The 21,465-nt window shown below is 54.0% G+C and overlaps 5 protein-coding genes across 5 annotated transcripts; 4 read left to right on the top strand and 1 right to left on the bottom strand.

Annotated features, from left to right (window-relative positions):
• Positions 1–924: 924 nt before the first annotated feature.
• On the bottom strand, positions 925–1,608 carry HRG_04167 (uncharacterized protein; the record flags this gene model as incomplete). Its single annotated transcript, XM_044862638.1, has 1 exon — positions 925–1,608. The coding sequence occupies one exon, from the start codon at positions 1,606–1,608 to the stop codon at positions 925–927; it is 684 nt and encodes a 227-aa protein (XP_044723664.1).
• A 2,732-nt stretch (positions 1,609–4,340) lies between these two features.
• Positions 4,341–5,135, top strand: HRG_04166 (lysophospholipase catalytic domain-containing protein; the record flags this gene model as incomplete). The annotated part of the gene is made up of 3 exons (XM_044862637.1): positions 4,341–4,440; positions 4,501–4,965; positions 5,029–5,135. 3 exons carry the CDS (start codon positions 4,341–4,343, stop codon positions 5,133–5,135), a joined length of 672 nt encoding a protein of 223 aa, XP_044723663.1.
• Positions 5,136–5,348: 213 nt separating this feature from the next.
• On the top strand, positions 5,349–5,882 carry HRG_04165 (lysophospholipase catalytic domain-containing protein; the record flags this gene model as incomplete). Its single annotated transcript, XM_044862636.1, has 1 exon — positions 5,349–5,882. The coding sequence occupies one exon, from the start codon at positions 5,349–5,351 to the stop codon at positions 5,880–5,882; it is 534 nt and encodes a 177-aa protein (XP_044723662.1).
• A 2,412-nt stretch (positions 5,883–8,294) lies between these two features.
• On the top strand, positions 8,295–9,122 carry HRG_04164 (serine hydrolase (FSH1) domain-containing protein; the record flags this gene model as incomplete). Its single annotated transcript, XM_044862635.1, has 1 exon — positions 8,295–9,122. One exon carries the CDS (start codon positions 8,295–8,297, stop codon positions 9,120–9,122), a length of 828 nt encoding a protein of 275 aa, XP_044723661.1.
• Positions 9,123–12,310: 3,188 nt separating this feature from the next.
• Positions 12,311–19,817, top strand: HRG_04163 (starter unit:ACP transacylase in aflatoxin biosynthesis domain-containing protein; the record flags this gene model as incomplete). The annotated part of the gene is made up of 6 exons (XM_044862634.1): positions 12,311–12,600; positions 12,669–12,942; positions 13,004–14,472; positions 14,622–16,785; positions 16,842–17,393; positions 17,463–19,817. 6 exons carry the CDS (start codon positions 12,311–12,313, stop codon positions 19,815–19,817), a joined length of 7,104 nt encoding a protein of 2,367 aa, XP_044723660.1.
• Positions 19,818–21,465: the final 1,648 nt, after the last annotated feature.

Genomic DNA, 21,465 nt, shown 5'->3' with positions numbered 1-21,465 from the left:
GTCAAGGCTGTGATGGGCCTAGTTTTGTCTCGGGAAGAGGCTCCTGAATGTACCCGGCTTGGTGCCGTAAAATGACCAGATCAACAAGTGAATAATAAGGGTGTTATCCTTAGCCAGTCGACATCGACATCCAACATAACTTTAGAGCAACTAGCTTTAGCCGACAATGACCGACCATTCATGTCCTTCCTATCTATGAGATATAGTCCGAGGGCTTTTATTAATTGACGATTTAAAAATGCGGCATAAAGCTCCGATAGGGGTTATTTCATCAAAACAAAGGGAGGCAACCCCATGACACATATGCTGCCTAGATGTCAAGATAGCTCCAGATGTGCTAGGCTGATTACGCGTTAAAACAGATAAAACAACGCTGAGTTGAGTGACGTTAGACGCTCTTGCTTCTATCGTTTAAGCCTCAGTTGCATGTTGAGGGAGGTTTGTCGTGGCGATGAGGCATTCTCCTCTACACGCCGGGATTTATTGTAGCGATCGGGCCTATTTGAAACGGAACTACTGAACTGCTGTAAAGATGGTTCTCAAGGCACCTATAATCTTTCGATACTGTCGATATAAAATCACTTATAGTCGTGACTTCGGTCGGGGGAAAGGTTACAAATCGCTCCTAAGTCCTCGATTTCCATATATTCCTCATAGCTTCGAGTCCAGTCTCATGGATTACTGGTTTACAGCATTGAATAGGCAGTATGGTAACGAATTGGTTGTTGATCCACTGGTTGCACCCCTCCTCTTTCAATGGAAACCGACTTAAGGAATACTCTTGATTCCCATTACCTTTTCAAAACAACCAAGAACTACCTGGACCGCAATCCATAAAGCCTATAAGTCTCCAGCAGTTTAGTCCTTCATTCGTCATATGAGCTGACATTACGGTTCCACTTACCTGTTCTAAAGAATTTGTCTTTAGAGGCCGAGCTTCTGCAGGAGTCCACTCAGGAGACCACCGTTTTCTTCGCCTTCTCCTTTCTTGTCGTCCTTCTTGTCGTCCTTCTTGTCGTCCTTCTTGTCGTCCTTCTTGTCGTCCTTCTTGTCGTCCTTCTTGTCGTCCTTCTTGTCGTCCTTCTTGTCGTCCTTCTTGTCGTCCTTCTTGTCGTCCTTCTTGTTGTCCTTCTTGCCGTCCTTCTTGTCGCCAGGTGGTGGCGAAGGCTTCTTATCGCCAGGCGGAGGAGGCTTCTCCTTGTCGTCCTTCTTGTCGCCAGGTGGTGGCGGAGGCTTCTTATCGCCAGGTGGTGGCGGAGGCTTCTTATCGCCAGGTGGTGGCGGAGGCTTCTTATCGCCAGGTGGTGGCGGAGGCTTCTTATCGCCAGGTGGTGGCGGAGGCTTCTTATCGCCAGGTGGTGGCGAAGGCTTCTTATCGCCAGGCGGAGGAGGCTTCTCCTTGTCGTCCTTCTTGTCGCCAGGTGGTGGCGGAGGCTTCATGTCGCCAGGCGGTGGCGGAGGAGGAGGACCATCACGGGGGTTGAGCTCAGCCGCTCTCGTATCGAAGCTCTCCAGTTCCTCTGTGACTTGCCCCTCGGAATTCTGCACTGGGGCACTCAAGGCCCCAGCGCAAAGCGAAAGAACAACGATGGCGTCTCGCACTCTCATTCTGGCTGGTTGAATACGGGCACAGATTTCGGAGATTAAGCACACGTGCTTAGATAAAGTTCTGTTTCCAGGTGCGCAACGTGGAACGGAAGCAGCTTTTATGCTTGTGTCGCATCGTCACAACAAGTCACATTCTGTCAACAACGGCTGATGCGAGAATGGCCATCTCGATAAGCTAGGCAGAGACATTGTGGCTTTTTCTACCCCAAATACATACCTGAAGACTATCATCGCTCTGTTGCACGGCTAATGGGGTTGAGTCTACCGTGCTACCATTCCTCTACGTCACAGAGCGTCGAAATCCGAGACAGCCCAAGCCAGAAGTTCATAACAACGTTGGAGGCTTTCGTCAAGGCCGCGGTTTCTGCTCCTGCACCGTGCAAGCTTTCGGCCAAGCATGCCAATGCAGGACTTAAGATTGCTGCTCCGAACGAGCTGTCTAGGGTTGTGAAACAGACGAGGCCAATTCAAGGTTAGGGGCTTGGAAGCACGGGATAGTGTAAACGCACATCGTTTGATTGGCTGCTTGAAGCCAAACCATTGCCACCTCCGTGCCAGCGCGAAGCGACAAGTGCAGTACTTGGGGCACTACCTCTAGCTCTTGCAAGACGCTTGCTCGATGGCGGTGCAGTCTCTCCAGACCGAACTTGCTTGGTTCCTGATATTATACCAGAAAGCTTGCTGAAGCAATCAAGAGAAAGCTTACACCAGCTCAACCCATTTGGCTGCCTATAATCCGGTCTCTTCCGTGTGATTTCTGGAGCGAGGCATTTTACCTGTTCCTTTGCCTTCCTTTGCGACTCCTCTGTTTTGGAAGCCCAGAAGCACGATTGATCGGGGTTTTTTTTAAATGCACGCAATTAAAGAAAAACATATTAATTATCGCGGCATTCTCAACCTCTGCTAAGGAAGCGGTTGCCCTGCGCAGGAGAAGGCTAGGAAGCGCTCTGGATATCTGTACATGTAGGCGAAATCCCTCTCAATTATGATTTTCTTTGCAGCCCCGGCAAAGACTGACCTTCATATGCTTGATACTCTAGATTGTGTTCATAGGCAGGCGAAGGATGAGAGTACTGCAGAATGGGTTCAAAAGTACACAAACATGAGTATGATCACTTTTCCTCAAACGAATCGGGCTTGACTCGCGCGTAAATAGCCTTTATCCCTGTCACTTCTTGATGTCTACACATCTCGGTGAGTTCTTAGCATTGATCTACCCTAGCATCTACGCATGCAGGCTGGGCGTTTTCCGCTGAGGTTTCGTCTCCTTAAAAGATACTCATAATTATTTGCTAGAAATGTCCTCCGTGAAAGAGAAGTTCCACCATTCATATGATTCACCGGTCGATTGGGGACAGTAATGATGGTGGGACGGAGAGGAGGCTCCGAGACGCGATACAAGCCTGGGTCGAACGTTCCCTTTCCTCTAGACGCTGATTAACTGTATGATAGATACAGGAGTCGTGAAAGTTTCTTGGCGGTGCATTTCTCATTCTCCTGATCTGATTTTGTTGTCGCCGCCACTCCCCTAAGGTGTCTCTGTCTTTGATACAAACCTGGTAGAGTTGTAGCATATATCTAATGCAAAAAAGGAAAGAATAAGTCGAATATCTTGTATAAAGATGCTTTATGTCTTATTATCCCTAGACTTTTGGGGCTGATCGGAATCATTCTCGCCTCTACCGTTGCCGACAACGAGGATTGGCCGACGACGAGCAAGTGGCATTCCGCTGCCGGAGCTTTGTGTCAAGCCACGGTAGCCTAAAAGCATCCCGATGTGCCGCTAGAGTATGCGTCTCTACCAGCATAAGTATAAATAGAGTCGACTCTATAAAGTCTACGGAGAATATGGCTTAACGCATCCGAATACACACAAATGTGATCATTTTATATACAATTCTTTTTAGTCTCAGAACTATTTGTGCGAAGCTAACCATAGCTGTCTGCTCCAGGAGCAGCATGTGCCTCTTATCTTCGTCTCTATGCTCAGACAGGGAGAAGCTGCAGCCTATCATTGTTAGAGTGCCGTGCCTGCCTTCTCCGCATCCATGATGGCCATGCGTAGCTCTCTCTGGCTACTCCTAGCCGCAGCTATTACTTTGGCAAACACATCTTTGGCTGCTGTCGTTGCGCAAAATCATTCTCTATGCTCTTAAATGCGGGCGAGGACATTACTAACCCTTGTCACGCAATTGCCTTGTGGCTTGAAACCAGACCTCGACGCCGAATTGGCGGAGCTTATCGTGTCGTCTTCGGCCCGCACTTCTTTGCGTCGCGATTCTCTCATTGCGCTCAGAGCAACCGACAAAGCACCAAGTGGATACAAGCCAGCGCCCGTCCGGTGCCCTATGAAACGCCCGGTCATACGGGAAGGCCCTTTTCTATCGCCTCAGGAGCGTCATTGGCTTCCTCAACGCCGCAAGGAGACAGCGTCGCACATGCGTGACCTACTAAGACGCATCAACATCCCAGGCTTTGACAGTGATGAATATTTTCAAGACGACGGGGACTTGCAAGCGCTGCCTAACATTGGCATCGCAGTATCTGGCGGCGGTTACCGCGCGTTGCTCAACGGAGCCGGAGTCCTCGCCGCCTTTGATAGTCGCTCGGAGAGCAGTAAGTCCAAGGGCGGCCTGGGTGGCTTGCTTCAGAGCGCAACCTATCTTTCCGGCCTATCTGGTGGAGCGTGGCTTGTGGGGAGTCTGTTCTCCAATAACTTTACCTGGTCCAAGATGCACTTCGCTCGCCAAAAATTTGGCATTTTGAAACCAACATTATTGGCTACACGAAAACGTCCGACAGCTTTGCTGACAACCTCAAGCGATGTAAGCAGTGAATAGTTCGACACAGACTTTGCCGTCCTTGAATCCAAAGGCTGACCTTGCTGCAAAGCCTTGGTATCGTTTGGAGACCGTTTGAGCGACATTTTTAACCGTGTTTGGCAAAAGGAACTGGCCCATTTCCCAACCTCCATAACGGATTTCTGGGGCCGCGCTCTGTCCTACCAGCTTGTCGATGCTCCTTCAGGTGACCCCGGATTAACTTTTTCGTCCATTGCCGAGGATCGAGAATACTCGTCAGCCAAGACTCCATTGCCCCTTATTATCGCTGACGGCCGTTCCCCCGGCGAGATTCTGATACCAGCCAATACTACCATCTTCGAGTTCTCGCCCTGGGAGCTCGGTTCTTTTGGCCAGTCCGTCAATGGCTTCGCTCCTCTCATGTACATCGGTTCTCGTTTTGACAAGGGAAAGCTACCAACGTGCGAAGAATGCATCAATGGGTTTGACAACGTTGGCTTTGTGATGGGCACTTCTAGTTCCCTGCTTAATCAAATTCTTGTCGAGCTCAAAAAAGGCTCAACGGATTGCCTCCCCGCCGGAATAACTTCAAATTCTATTTTCAAACTGCTCAAAATAGTGACTCTACCGACGCTAGACTTCGTCGTTGATTCTATTCTGAATCAGCTTTCTGCTCAAGCGAACTGGGATATTGCCATCTGGGCTCCGAATCCTTTCGAGGGTTAGAAAAGGAACTCGATTGCTCGGTCCGACCGCTTGATGCTTGTCGACGGAGGCGAGGATGGCCATAATATTCCGTTTTACCCCCATCCCATTTATGACCGCAAAGTCGACGTCGTCTTCGCCATTGACCCGTCTAGTGATACCACGACTAGATGGCCGAACGGAGCATCCCTCGCAGCCACCTTCAAGTATACCCGGAGGACTAGCTCACAGAACATGGGCTTTCCAGCCGTTCCAGCCGAAAATACTTTCCTGAACTTGGGGCTCAATGGTAAACCGGCCTTCTTTGGCTGCGACGCGGCTAACCTATCGTCACCGTCCCCGCTGGTTGTGTACTTGCCCAACTCACCTTATGTTCTCGCATCAAATATCTCCACATTGACCTCTCTTACCTTTACCACCGGTGAGCGTGACGCTTTGGCTCAAAACGGCTGGGCCCTCGCTACGCAGCTTAATTCGACTCTCGATGGCGACTGGCCTGTTTGCGTTGGCTGTGCCCTGCTCGCACGCAGTTTTGGGCGTACAGAGACGCCGCTCCCCGGTAAGTGCCAGCAGTGCTTTGATAGGTACTGCTGGGACGGAACCGTTCACGATACAAACCCTCCGTCATATACTCCTGTCAAGCTGGTAAAATACCGCTACACCATGCAAAATGAGGGCACCCCCGATAGAGGTGTTACTAACGCGTATTATAGGCCCTTTCTTGTCCTGACAACTCCCGAGTTGCTGGGTACGCTTATTGAGGTATAGTGGCCGACTTTCGATAGAGCCACAGCTCCTTTACCAGTAAGAAAGCGTTTTCATCTCCCGGTAGTAAATGCTCCGTGAGCATGAGGGGCGACTTCGCAATTGCGAAAAAGTCTTTCTGTAAGGGCACTGCGATGATAATCTCTACTTATGTGAAATTCATTGGCCGGTGTTATAACCCGTCAGCCCTATAAGGCTCGGGTCTCCGAGAAGCGTATCGTTAAGAGTCAGAGAAAGGCGTCTGGTTGGTTCGCTGGTACACTCGTGGCATTACTATTCCCGGCTGATATGGATCGCCGTGCCGTTAAAGGGTACCGCAAGCCTGATGAAGAGGCCCAAGCTGTGCCAGCGCTGTCGATGGCGGCGGCGGCGGCGTTAATGATGTGAAACTCCACTCTACGGAGGGCGCGCGGAATATACATACGCACACAAATCCGCGGTATCGGCGCTGCGCCTTGACCAGTTCCCACTTCACCACTTTTTTTGGAGCCAAACCTGTACAGTATTTATTACTCCGTAGTCGAGGCCCACATGCACAGTACCTAAACTAGAACGTCTTGGTTTCAGTCAGTGGCCAGGCAGCCACCGTCATCCTATGTGGATCTGGCCGAGGGCGCAAAAATCGACACGCTGGCCCCCGTGGCAGCCCCCCTGTATGTTCTGACATGATCGCTCGTATGATGTATGATACAGTAGTATGCCCTGGGGTTAGAATCAAGGAACGGACCAGCCCGTTATCCAGCTGACACGGAGTTACATGGAATGGATGCAGGGACCCAGTATGCACTCTTTCAAGCGTCGTGAGCAGTACATGCAGTCGGACGGCGGGATAATTAGGAGGAAATGGCATGCATGGACTGTCGTGGGCTGAGCTAAAGTTTGGTCCTCGTCACGTCGAACCAAGGCGGAATTGCTTGGGAAAAGTTCACGGACGTCCGCGCGGCTTCCAAAAGCCTGCCCGACCATTCTCATCAATGTAGCTCGTGGCCCGGGATTCCCGTGATGGGAACCGCCTTGGCACCGGCCGCCTCCCGCGGCTCCCGCCTACGCCTGCATGAACAGTTTAAAACCGGCTGATAATTGTCGCACAGCTGTTCCTGCAGAGTAAAGTTTGGAGTTAAGTTCAGGGTCCAGTACGGAGTAGCCGTACGTCTGTGGGGCTTGACGCGCCGGGCCCGGTTCGGCCGGGGTTGACTCCGGGTGGACCGATCAGCCTCCACTTGAAACCGACAGGGATGTTCTCTGGCCCAAGAAACCGCTCCAGGAATTCCATGGCAAGTTCACGCACAGGACGACAAGGTGGTAACTGTTCCAATAACATGTAGCTCCTTATTCAGGCATAACTTTGTCGACTTAATTCCCTCTCGTAGTTCTCAGCTTTATTTGGAAAGTTCTGACTCTGGGAAAGCTTTCCTAGTGTTGACATCGGTTCTTGCCCGATCCCTCTTTTGGACACACGTTGCCATACGGACGGGTGCACACTCCACCCACGCAAACGCTCGTACTGTAGCTACTATTGTATCCCACCAGTCGTTGACAGATTATGTAAATGTCGTACGCTGTTTCCAATTGTTCATCACTAATGGCTAACAAATCCGCACTCGCTTGGGCTTCTTTGGTTCTGCCGAGGTTCCACACCTCCCAATGATCTATCTCTCAGTATATTTTGAACTGCTCCAAAATAATCATGGTTATGCCTGCCCAGGTCATGACGCCAGGGGGAAAAAAAATCCATTGTACTCACGAACCAGGGCTGAGTAAGGGTTCGCGTCCCTCGGCCCGGAATAACAAGGAGGTTGGCCCAACAATGCGTTTGGAAAGCTTCCTGGGACATGCGAAGACTGTCTCACAGTGCTGGATCCGCTTTTTCTCGAACTATGGGTCCTCCATCAGCCACGGGGTCGGTCTGCTTAAAGAGGATAGCTGAACTCGGCCCCGTTCCCCTCGGACTGTCCGTAACATGCTCCATCGCTTTGACCCGCCAATGCGACTCGCGACGACTACGGCTATATCGGCCATGATCAACGTTTGATCTTCGTATTTTTTCGCCTGTACCTGAAGCCCTGCGCCAGACGCTTGAACCTGTTGCTCCTAGAGCATAGACCGAGAATCACATATTAGCTTTCGGACGTCCAGGCGAAACGACTCCTGTTAAGAAAAGAAGCAAGAAAACTCTTCAACCCACTAATCCGTTCTCGCTGTTACCTCAATATCTTGCTGGCCCATCCACAGCCTCTTTATACCGTGCCTCCCTCCGCCTCTGGAAGACGTTAGGAACGCTGTCATCATTCTTCTCTCCTGCCAAGCTGCTATCGCAAACCTAACTTCATTCTGTGAAAATACCACGAGTCCGCTTCTCTTCTACTTCTATTTCTTCCCTCATCACTGCCTCACAAATCTCATCTTTCCGTCACAATGGCGATTGGGGGCCAAGGTAGCGACCCAACCCTTCACCTACCTCGCATATTATGCCTCCACGGTGGCGGAACAAACGCTCGCATCTTTCGAATGCAATGTCGCGCCTTCAAGTATCACCTCGGCCGCGAGTTTAGATTTATATTCGCTCAAGCTCCTTTTCCTTCAAAGCCCGGTCCCGACGTAACTTCCGTCTACAGCAACTACGGGCCGTTCCGCGCCTGGATCCGACCAGTCGAAGAGGGCGAGGATCTGGACTTGTGTGCCACTGAGGCCTCAAAGCTGATCCAGAGCTCTATCAACACCGCAATCGACGCTGACAGCCATCTCGGAGCCACTGGCGAGGTTGTTGGGATTCTGGGCTTTAGCCAAGGCGCCAGGATTGCAGCTAGCCTCCTTTACAATCAACAGTTGCGTTGTCAACAACTTGGCAATGACTCTGAGAAGAAGGCTGAAAGCACAATGGGCTGGCCCAACTTTCGCTTTGCCGTGCTGCTGGCAGGTCGTGGCAGGTTGATTTGGCTTACGCCCGACGCTCCAATGCCCGAAGGGCTAGTCCCTCCACTGCAGCCAGCTGGTATGCCACCTCTGATGCTCGATGACGCTGTGAGCTGGGACGGCTTGCATATACAAAATAAGTTGCAGCTCCCAACCGTTCATGTACATGGCGTCAAAGACATCGGGCTCGAATTCCATCGGCAGTTGGCTAAGTGCTACTGCGTGCCTGACTCATCTACTGTTATTGAATGGGAAGGGGAGCACCGCGTTCCCATCAAGACTAAAGACGTTTTCCCAGTGGCGAGTCAGATGCTGCGTCTTGCACGATAATCACGCAGTGGCTTTGAAAACAGCACCTTGCAAAGTCTGCCCATGGAGAGGCGCATCAAGAGCTTTTCGGGAACATGAATTTGGCAACTATAAGCACACGTCCGGGTAATTTGGTGTTTCCTGCTTTCGAGTTAAAAAGGGGGATCGGAAGAGGACTGGGCCAAACAGACGGGACGTTGATTCATTTCCTTGTCGGGAGGTGTTTTGTCTCGGCGCTTCTGGAATATTTTGACGTTCTACAGATGTCTGAGAGAATAGTGCGGTCTTTAAAAAGTCTATAGCTTGAAATTGATCTTAGATTTTACAACTACAACGAAGAGGACACATTCAATTGACGACAGTTAAGAGAGGCGGTAATCAAGGATGTGCAGCGGACCTTTACTAGCTATGAAGAGCCTTTCTTTACTCAATATATCTGGTCGGAGAACGACTCCTGATGTTGTTGTCGCGTTGGCGCATCATATTACGAAAACTGAACGGGCTGATAATTTTCCATCCGTTGAAACTTTGTATACTTCGTACTACTCGCCGCTCAACTTTTGCTTAGGATAATTTTCAAGCTGCCGCAACAGTCCAATTCAAAGGACCTCACCAGACTGGAAGATGGCAGTGAAACCCGTCTTCCCGCGCGACGGGGCTAGAACTTCCTGGCAAGCCTTTTTTAACAGAATGAAAACGTTCGGCATGCCTAGTGGGCCGAGGCTAGCACGAGCGGCTGTAGATCCAGTTGTCTCGAACTGAGCATAGCTCAACCCGAGATTTCTAAAACCGCGCAAGTTGGTTCCTCGTGCAACTTCTATCAGGCAAATTCTGCACGTTTTACCGGGCTGAAGCTCTCCAGGCAGCCAAACCCCAAGACTTCACCCCCAAGGAGGCGGGGGGCAACGCCAAGGGGTACAGTACTACTGCCAGGGAGAGAAGACTTGCCTCTAATGGGGGTGCCCCTATTTTGCCTGGTGTAGCGGTATTTTATCGGCCTGACAAGTACTGAATCCATCCTAGATCGTTCATACCTACGACACCGGGGTTCTGCGGTTGACGGTGGATATATCAGCCTTAGCGTACTCATACTTCGTATAACATCTGTTCCTCTGAAACTGTTGAGCGCATTGCACGAGCCGGTGCTGTGGCTTTTCAGGTGCCCTCGTTAGGGTGGATCCCGCCAGATGCCGTCATAGCCGGGCTTTTCGAGCGCCCAATTAATAAAGTTCCTTCGTAAGAGTCAGTGGGTCCACTGGCTATCGCCCTGCCCTCAGAAAAGAGTGGTATATCCTGGCTTCGACCAACTCGAGTTAGGAAACGGATGTGCTTCAGGGTCTCGCGAGTATACGTGGCAAGCAGGGGCTACCGAAGCCACAGGTGTGAAGCCCGATCCAGCGAAGCCGACGGCACCTTTCCATGTGGCTCTCTGCGGCTGCGTCCCATTGCGGGCTGCATCCCATCGCGATTAATGCCTTTGGATGTGAGAAAAGAGCGAGCAAGTCTCGCAATTCTGTTTTACCTGAGTGGCTTTCATTTGTAGTAAAAACATCCGAGATTTCCATGTGCATCTGATTTCACGGTTCCTCTACCAGTCCGACTTGATGCTTTTGCCTATTTGGTCTCTATAAAGGCATAGGGGTTTGGTTCGGGGAATTGGGTCCTTGGTCGTAGGCCGCGCACAAGCATGAGTGCCTTTCACCGCTAGCAGCGCAAGGGGCCCGGAGTTGCGGGCCGTCGAACTGTTAGTTCACTGGCCCCCGTCGAATGGCCTTGGTCCGGTCATTGGTGCGGTAGACCTCGACCGAGTTGTTTCTTGCGGCCCGAGTTCATTTCGTTGTTACAACCGTTTAGCCAGTGTGGCGTTGACCGGTGTCGTTCTTGACGGTGACGCACTGATGGACGTGAACGCTGGCCTTCCGTCGCCTGGAACTGCACGCTCTGCCGTCACGTTAAAGGGAATGCTTCTCATATGAAAGGAGAAGAGCGTGCTAGGAGTCTAGGACTAGCACGATCAAGTTTTTAGCGATCCGGGCCGGGCATCCGCCTTGAACTGGGCTGACAATTGCGGGCAGCCGAGGAACGTCTGTTCATGATGGGATGTGAACTTGGGGAAAGGGGGGGGAGAGGGCTGAGAGGCTGAGTGACATGTGCTCGGAGAGCATTCAACGAATCGTCTCCTTGGCTTTATGCCCACGGGTATGTAGCGATTCACGTCAACACCCGCACCTGACGTTCAGCGCTTGCAGGGCACAGACAGCCCACAGTCGCCAGGATTCGCGGCCATTCCAATTTGACCATGCCGCATGTTCTTACTATGTCAAGTCGGTAGGGCGACCAAGGGGAGAGGAGGTATGGGCTCACGTTATGGACTCATATTAGCGCAGTCTGACGAGCCTAAAGTGCCAGTACTGTAGCCAGCCACGGGCAACTGAAGGTTTAGCGTCCCGGACCAAGCTTGCCTTGGGGACTTGTCGCCCTGGCCGCCTACTGGCCCAGCGGAGAATGGCGCTTTGCGGGACGGGACGCGCGGGGCTTTCTTTGTGTGCCTAACGCGGCGTCCTCGCCGAGCCGGCGGCGGACCCGCCGAGCCGCCACCGGCTCCTCAACCTCGCCCTGCAGCCCTACACTGAACGTGCTGGGAAAGTACCGTGGCCTGCCAAACAGTCGCCGCTTGATTGCACGAGTGTTCGGTATGTAGTATTTGGTACTGCCCGCGGCCTCGTACGCTCCGGCGCTCAGCCCGGCTCAGCCCGACAAAGGCTGGGCTGCCCGGCAAGCAACGTTTCCCGGAGAGCGCGTAAGTGGACCTGGGCCTTGAGGCCATTCTCAAATTTGAGTTTGACCAGAGACTCAGCTTTTGTGTCGTGAAGCGAGAATGGCAGCTACCGCTTGCTTGGACAAGTTTGTGAGTGTGAGCCTCCCAAGGCAACAGCAGCCATGAGTCTCCGGCTCCAGACTGGAACAGCCACCGCCAACTACTTAAGACGCTGCCTGTGTCCTGTTGACAGCCTTTAGACACTCTTCCTCAAGCTCTTAGACAAGACCAGTATTTTCTCTTCTTTACCCGGCCGACACAAACTTATACCCACGGCAGCCCAAACCTGCCCCTTGAGAATTATTAGAGCTCATTGTCCTTTCTTTTTCATCGTATATAAATTCAAAACACCACCTAATATCTCTTTTACTCACCCTTCTCACACATCACCATGGCCGGCCAATCATTCAAGCTGTATCTCTTCGGAGACCAGACTTTCGACGTCAAGCCGCACCTGAGGAGCTTGCTCCGTGACAGGAGCAACCCAGTCCTCGAGGACTTTCTAGTCAAGGCATACGAAGTCGTCCGCACCGAGATCTATAAGCTTCCGCATGGGGTCAGGGAAGCAGTTCCCCGATTCACCGGTCTCGACGATCTGGTATCATGGGACCAAAGCGGAAAGCGATGCATTCCCCTCGACATGGCTGTCACTTGCATCTATCAGCTCGGGGTTTTCATCAGGTACGAATCAGCCAGAAGCCCTCCACATAACCAATATGCGACACAAGCAAGGGCTAAATCCTCCAAAGTCAAGCCGACGCCTGGAATTATGGCGTCGTAAAGCCCCGGGTTGCCGGCATCTGCACCGGAGCCCTGGCGGCCGCCGCCGTCAGCTGCAGTCGGAACCTGCTGGAGCTTGTTCCCATGGCGGTCGACGCCGTCACTGTTGCCTTTAGAATCGGCATGCAAGTGGCCGACGTCGCCCAGCGAGTCTCCCCCTCGCACGATGCTGACCAGAGCTGGTCCATCATCGTCCCAGGGGCGGCGTCTTCCGAGGCCGTCAGCAAATTCTGCGAACAATCCGTGAGTGGCTTCTGCCTTCTTGTACGTCTCCTGTCTGCTAACTCGAATTGCTCCTTGTCAGGCTCTGCCATTGACCAGCAGGCCCTACATCACAGCCTATGCGCCAAACGGCATCACCGTCAGCGGACCTCCAAAATCGCTCGAGCAACTCGTCAACTCGGGCGACTTCAAGGATCTCCGGTTCAAGAGCGTCCCAATTTTTGGACCTTATCATGCGCCGCATCTTTACTCTCAGTTCGACATCAGCAACATCATTGGCGACCTGACCTCTGATCGGGCCATCGCCCGTGCTGAGCATCTGCCCCTCCTCTCTGGCCAGGCTGGAGCCAAGTCACAGGCTCGCAACTTTGCAACGCTTCTCGAAGCTGCTGTCGGGCAGGTGCTGTTGCAACCCATCCGATGGAGTGATATCCTCGATGAGTTGCAGTCCAGCATCCAGAACGCCAGCCCCAAGTCGTTTAGCGTGACACCCATCGGGACGACTGCCGACCAGCTCATCTACACCGTGCTCAAGCAGACGTCGCTACGCACATTGGTGTCCTCGACGTCAGGCCAGAGCAAGCCGGCCCCCCGGACAGAGGGTACGGCATCGAGCCTCAACAAGCCCAAGCTTGCTATCATCGGCATGTCGGGGCGATTCCCGGATGCCAAAGACAACGAGGCCTTCTGGAGCATCCTGCACGAGGGTCTCGATGTCCATAAGCCTGTGCCGTCCCTCCACTGGGATGCCAAGACACATGTCGATCCCACCGGGAGCCGCAAGAACACGAGCGGGACGCCGTACGGCTGCTGGCTTAACGACCCGGCTATGTTTGACGCGCGTTTCTTCAACATTTCACCGCGAGAGGCGCCGCAAATTGACCCCGCGCAGCGGCTGGCCTTGATGACGGCCTACGAAGCAATCGAACAAGCCGGCATTATTCCAGACGCTACTCCTTCGACGCGCCGTGACCGTGTGGGCGTCTTTTATGGTGTAACTAGCAACGACTGGATGGAAACCAATAGCGCCCAGAAGATCGACACGTACTTCATCCCCGGCGGGAACCGGGCCTTCATCCCTGGACGCATTAACTATTGCTTTAAGTTTAGCGGCCCTAGCTACGCCGTCGACACGGCGTGCTCCTCGAGCTTAGCCGGCATCCACCTGGCGTGCAACTCGCTATGGCGAGGGGACATTGACACAGCGGTTGCTGGCGGAACCAACGTCTTGACGAACCCAGACTTTACTGCCGGTCTTGACCGAGGCCACTTCCTTTCGCGGACTGGCAACTGCAAGACCTTTGATGACGGTGCTGATGGCTACTGCCGAGGAGAAGGCATCGGCACAATTATCCTTAAGCGCCTCGACGATGCTTTGGCGGACAACGACCCCATCCTCGGAGTCATCCTAGGGGCGAGCACCAACCACTCGGCAGAGTCCGAGTCCATTACCAGACCGCACTCTGGCGCCCAGCGCGCAGTCTTCAGCACGATTCTCAACCAAAGCGCCGTGGACCCCTATTCCATCAGCTACGTCGAGATGCACGGAACGTAAGCAGCCTCCCCCCCTCCCCCACAAACTCACCGGCATCCCGTTGGCCAGGGAGCAATCCCAGTCCACGCGGTGTTGCCTTATGAGCTTTGACTCTAGCCTCTATTGTAAAACGTGGACTCCTCGATCGCTGACCACTTTTTTACAGAGGAACCCAAGCTGGCGATGCCAGTGAAATGTCCAGCGTCTTGGACACTTTCGCCCCCCCCCTGTCCCAGGTCAAGACGGGCAGAGCAAACGAAGAGGCGCTCTATCTCGGGTCCGCCAAGGCCAACATTGGCCACGGCGAGGCTGCCTCGGGAGTGACCAGTCTGATCAAGGTGCTGCTGATGATGCAGAAGAACATGATTGTTCCTCACTGCGGAATCAAGACACAGATCAACCGCAAGTTCCCAACCGACTTGCAGGAACGTAATGTCAACATTGCCCTGAAGCCGACAGCTTTGGAGCGGAGCGCCGATCCCTCCAAGCCCCGGCGAGCCTTTGTCAACAACTTCAGCGCTGCCGGTGGTAACACGGCGCTGTTGATCGAGGATGCGCCGCTGAAGCCTGAGGCTCTCGCTGCCGTCGATCCGCGGAGCCACCATCTCGTGGCCTGCTCGGCCAAGAATGGCGTCTCTCTCCAGGGCAACCTCCGGTCCATGCTCAACTTCCTGAAGCAGAATCCGCGGGTGTCCATGGGGCAACTGTCTTACACCACGACAGCACGTCGACTGCATCACCCGCATCGCGTCATGCTCTCCGGCTCGGCCGACGACATTTGCTCCCAGATCGAGGCGGCTCTCCGCGACAACTCGGGCATGACTCGACCCAAGAGCGCTCCCAAGCTTATCTTCACCTTCACTGGCCAGGGCGCCCAATATCCCGGAATGGGGAAGCAGCTCCTTGAGAATTTTTCCGTTTTCCGCACCGAGATGTGCCGCCTGGATCAAATTGCTCAGAGCCTCGGCTTTCCGTCCATGCTTTCCGTCATCCGATCCGAGGAACAAGACATTGGCGTCTTCCCGCCTACCGCTGTTCAACTCGCAAGCATCTGCATGCAAATTGCACTAAACAATATGTGGGCATCGTGGAATATTACACCCTCTGCTGTGGTCGGGCACAGCCTGGGCGAATATGCCGCTCTCAATGCCGCTGGGGTTCTTTCGGACGCAGACACCATCTACCTCGTGGGCAAGAGGGCCGACTTGCTTCAAGAGAAGTGCACGCGCGACACGCACGCTATGCTTGTTGTCAAGGGATCTGTAGACGAGATCTCAAGCGCTCTCAGGGACCTCAAGTGCGAGACTGCCTGCATCAACTCGCCGGTTGAGACGGTCCTGGCTGGCTCCAACGAGCACATCTCCAACCTGAAGGGACTGCTCACGGACTCTGGAATTAAATGCACGCTGCTCAAGGTTCCCTATGCTTTCCACTCTTCCCAGATCGACCCGATTCTGTCCGACTTTAAGCGCGTCGCTAGCGGCGTGACGTTCTCTAAGGCCAAGATCCCCATCCTGTGCCCCTTGAATGGCGGCATTGTCACTGAGGGCAGTGGCGCCTTTGGCCCTGAGTATCTTGCGAGCCATTCTCGCGAGCCTGTCAACATGCTCAAGGCACTTGAGGCGGCACGCAGCAGCAAAATCGTCACCGACCAGAGCACGATGCTGGAGATTGGCCCACATCCGGCCATCTCAGGTATGGTGAGCGCCGTTCTGGGGCCGCAAGTCAGAAATCTGTCCTCTTTGCAGCGCGGCAGGTCCGTCTGGCAGGTCCTAGGTGCAACGATCAAGTCCCTTTACACTGCCGGTGCCGATATTCGCTGGGCAGAGTACCATCGCGACTTCAAGTCCTCCCACACGGTCCTCCCGCTGCCGGCTTACAGCTGGGACTTGAGAGAGTACTGGATGCAGTATGTCAACGACTGGTCGTTGCGTAAAGGGGACCCTCCCCTGACGACGACCGAGACCCCCGGGCTCGAGAGCACAACCATCCACCGGGTTGTTGAGGAGACGGGCGATTCAAAGAATACCCACATTGTGGTCGAGGCAGACATTGCACGCAAGGATCTTAGCCCGCTTGTGCAGGGTCATGAAGTCGACGGCATCCCGCTCTGCACGCCCTCGGTCTACGCAGACATTGCGTTGACTCTGGGCAACTACCTCGTCCAGCGCTATCGTCCGGGCCAGCAGGAGAAGCTTGTAGATGTGTCGGACATGACCATCTCCAAGGCCCTGATCCTGCGCGCCGGTGCAACCCAGCAGCTCCTTCAAGCCCACGTCGAAGTCGACTGGCCGACGCAGTCAGCGGCCATCAAGTTCATGTCCTTTGATGTAGGTTTTCCCGTCCACTATGGTTTCTTCCGAGTTGCTGACTGATTGAACTACAGAACAAGCAGAAGTTGCAGGAGCACTCCCGATGCGTTCTGCGATTCAAGGACTCGAGTCTTCAGCAAGTGCTCCAGAAAGGCTTGGCCAAGCTGAAGCAAAAGCGGCAGGCCCTCCGGGACGGAGTTGCCGCGGGGGTCACAGCCCGCTTCAATCGCCCCATGGTCTATCGTGCCATTCGGCCGTTGGCGCGCTTCCACGACGACTACCGGGCCATAGACGAAATTGTCCTCAACAGCAAGACGCTGGAGGCATCGAGCCGTCTTAGCTTCAGTAGCGTCAAGCGGGGCGGCAACTATCACACCCATCCGGCCATCATTGACTCCCTGACTCAGTCTTGCGGGTTCGCCATGAACTGCAACGATGGGTCTGACCTGGACAATGAGGTTTTTATGAACCACGGATGGGGCTCGTTCCAGATCTTCGAGCCGCTAGACTTTGGCAAGGCCTACACCACCTACACGCGCATGGAAGAGGGCGCGGACAAGTTGTGGCATGGCGATGTTGTCATCCTTGATGGCGACAAGGTCGTCGCCTTTTTCGGCCAGATTGCGGTTCGTGCTCTGCCAAGCCCCCCCTCTCTCCACCCTCATCCATGCGAGACATGCTGACCTTTACCACAGATCCAGGGCGTGCCGCGCCGCATCCTCAAGGTCATCCTCTCAATCGAAAGCGGAAACACGTCACAGAAGAAGCAGCCGGTGCAGAAGCAGCAGGCTCTAACCCTCCCTCCTTCCGCTGTCAAGGCCTCCAAGGCTGCTCCTCCGGCCGCCGTCGAGTCCCATGTGTCCAAGCTTGCGCAAGCCTTGGCCGTCATTGCGGAAGAAAGTGGGCTCGCCGTGGCCGATCTGACCGACGGCACAGTTTTCGGAGATGTCGGCATCGACTCCCTTCTGGGCCTGACCATCTCGGCTCGCTTCAAGGAGGAGCTCGACATGGACCTCGACTTCAACGCACTCTTCTACGAGTATCCTACTGTTGGCGACCTCAAGGTGTTCTTGGGTGGTTCTACGCGTGGAACGGCTATCTCAAGCCCAAGGTCTAGCAGCACTGGGTCATCCACTCCCGTGAGCAGCGGAACCGGGGCTACCACGCCCAACACGGAGGACTTTGGCGCCCCCAAGGTTGACTTCAAACGTGCTCTCGGTATCATCTCGGAAGAGAGCGGTGTCGCCACAGATGAACTCACCGACGACACCAACTTTGCCGACTCTGGCGTGGACTCGCTGTTATCACTAGTCATTGTGAGCCGGTTCCGGGATGAGCTTGAGCTCGAAATCCAGCACGAATCCCTCTTCCTAGAGTGCCCAACCGTTGCCGATCTGAAAGAGTTGCTATTGGGTGACGCTAACTCAGGCAACAACGTCCAGCCCGCGGGTCTAAAGTCCAGCAACACTAGGTCGTCTACTCCCGTTGTGGAAGAACTTAGCGCGTCCAAGGTCGACTTCCAGCGTGCTCTCGATATTATCTCGGAAGAGAGTGGTGTCGCCACAGAGGAACTCACCGACGATACTAACTTTGCCGACTCTGGTGTGGACTCACTGCTGTCACTGGTTATCGTGAGTCGGTTCCGGGATGAGCTTGAGCTTGACATCCAGCACGAATCTCTCTTCCTGGAGTGCCCGACTGTCGCCGATTTGAAACAGCTGCTGTTGGGCGATGCTGGCTCGGGCGACAACGTCCAGCCCGCGGCGGAAAACGCTACTCCGAAAAACAACGCTGTGAAGACCATTGAGATCGACACGTCCGCCCTCGCAGCTCGCAAGCAAGCCGTCGACGAGCTCGTTAAGAAGTACACGGCCGGATTCTCAGCACCAGGTTCTTCACCCTCGTCTACTATGCCGAGTGATAATGAGAAAGTCATTCTTGTCACGGGGGCATCGGGAAGCCTGGGGGGTCACTTAGTCTATCACATTGCACAGCTGCCCGACGTCAAGAGGGTCGTCTGTCTCAACCGTGAAAACAAAGCGGAGCCCTACGACCGCCAGCAAAAGGCCATGAGGGGCAAGGGCATCCGATTCCCCGAGGCTCTCAAGTCCAAGTTGTTAGTGCTGCAGACAGACAGCGCCAAGCCGATGTTTGGATTGCCCAAGAGTGAGTACGAAGGGCTTGTGAACTCGGTCACTCACCTCGTTCACAACGCATGGCCCATGAGCGCAAAGCGCCCGCTGGCCGGCTTTGAGTCGCAGTTCCAGGTGATGCGCAACCTCATCGATTTTAGTAGCGCCACTGCCTCGCGGCGCCCAGATTCCTTCCAGTTTAGCTTCCAGATGGTGTCTTCTATCGGTGTCGTTGGCCACTATGGCCTTGCCAGCTACGATGGGACGAGGACCATGGTGCCTGAGCAGAGGGTCGGCATTGACACAGTGCTTCCTAACGGCTATGGAGACGCGAAATGGGGCTGCGAGAGGATGCTTGACGAGACCCTCCATAAGTATCCAAACCGATTCCGCACCATGGCTGTCCGGCTGGGACAGATTGCAGGCTCTAAGACTAGTGGCTACTGGAACCCCATGGAGCATTTTGGATTCCTGATCAAGTCGTCACAGACTTTGAATGCTTTGCCCGACGTCGACGGCACTGTTTTCTGGACTCCAGTCAACGATATTGCCGGAACGCTCTCCGACCTGGTCTTGTCCAAGCGTGCTCCCCATCCCATCTATCATATCGAGAACCCAGTTGGCCAGGCATGGCGGGAGACAAACGCCATCTTGGCAGACGCGCTCAAGATTCCCAACCTGATCCCCTTTGATGAGTGGGTCGAGCGTGTTCGAAACGCACCTCAACGAAACAACCCTGCTTCCACTCTCTTGGACTTCTTAGATGGCAACTACCTTCGCATGTCCTGCGGCGGGCTGGTGCTGGACATCAGTAACACCCTTGAGCACTCTAAGACGCTTTCTGCAGTCGGGCCAGTCAGTGAGGAGGTGGTTCGGAAGTATATCCACATTTGGAAGGAGATTGGCTTCCTCAACTAGATGGTCTGGTGGAATAGAAGGAATATTGCTAGATGATATGAAGGATACCTAAAGACATGGGAGGGGTATAGGCGTGCTTGCATAGGTTTTTACTTCAACGGAATTTCAAACAAAGACTTAAAAAACTATTGATCCTAACCTTTATGTTCTGTCTATGTGAAAGGCTGGCCCGGAGTTTATTCAACAAGCAGGTGCCTAGATGTTGTCTATCTAGAGCTAAGGAGGAAAAGAAGCTGAACTCGAGGCGTAGCCTCGAGTGCGAGCTTATATTGCCCTTCTCGGAATGTTCTCGCAGCTTCTGGGCCCGCGGAGCGGGGCCGGTGTTGCCACCGGAGCACGACCCACCGGACCCGGTACAACCGGGTCCACCAGCCGGGCACAGCCCGTGACATTACCCCCGTCCGCGCTTCTTCCATCTCGCGCAGAGGATCTCGTCGACATCCCACAGATCCGTGCCGGACTCATCTTGTACCGGTGGTGGCTGTGCGTCATCTACCTTTTGGCCAGGAGCCGGATCTTGATGCGCCCGCCGCAAAAGGTCAACATGAAATCGCGGGTAAATTGAGCCACGAACATCGAGCTCAACAACGTGCGAACTAATTACCTTCGTGACTGTGTACTTGTGATGCAGCCAGTCGAGCTTCTTGCACGGTCGTGGCGATCTGTAGTTTGCCATCGAGAGCCACACCTTGTCACCAACTTCAAATCGCTCCGCAGGCTGTCGCTTTGCGTTGGCAGCCTCTTCTTGTTGTTGCTGTGAGGAGGCCATCACTGCTTGCATGTACTCATTGACCTCCTGCAGGCGACTGAGTAGGCTATCAGCTCTGCTTTCCTCTCTATGCCTCGGTGGCTCTTCCGATTCCTCGACGCTGATGGGATCGACGTGGTAACCATGCTCAGCGAAAAGGGGCTGATCTTGGTCGCTGCGGATTCACGATTGTTGAGTGCCAGCTGCGCGGCAGGGAGCAGTTCTCCCAGTCGTCCTGCACGTACGACACGTAGGCTCTCAGGTAGGCCTCGATCTCCTGGTTCATTCTCTCTGGCCTCCGTCCGTCTGAGGATGATAGGCCGTGCTCAATTTCTGCGTGACACCTGCAAGACGGCAGAACCTCTTCCAGAACCTACTTAGCCAGTTGCTCCGCGGTCGCTGACGATGGACCGTGGCATTCCGTGAAATCGGTAATGACACTGGAGAAAACGGTTTGCACACGGCTCAGCTTCCATGTTGTCCATCACCTCGAGGGTCACAGCCTTTGTCAGTCTGTCCACAATCACCCACAGGTACCTTGCCTTGCTCGGTCCAGTAGGCGGCAGATCTGTGATGAAGTCCATGGACAAATGGCTTCGGGGTCGATCTGGAATCGGCAGAGGCTTGAGAAATCCTTTCGACTGGCGCCAGATGTGTGCTCTGCCGCAGGTGTCGCAATTGGCTACGTGCGGGCGACCCAGCTGGGCCTGCCCAGGCCAGTAGAATCGCCGAGCCACAATAGCCAGCGTACCTTCCTGCCGGGATGACCGGTCGCAACAGAGTCATGCGACTGCTGCACAATGCGGGTTCTCAACTGGTCTTTCTCAGCTTCCTCCTGGTTACCCTCCTCTCCGGATCCACCCGGCACCCAAATACGGTCTCTGAATGTCAGCCTTTGCC

Source organism: Hirsutella rhossiliensis (genome assembly GCF_020360975.1).
Source record: "Hirsutella rhossiliensis strain HR02 chromosome Unknown scaffold00003, whole genome shotgun sequence".
NCBI lineage: Eukaryota > Fungi > Ascomycota > Sordariomycetes > Hypocreales > Ophiocordycipitaceae > Hirsutella > Hirsutella rhossiliensis.
This window is presented reverse-complemented; position numbering and strand designations above follow the sequence as displayed.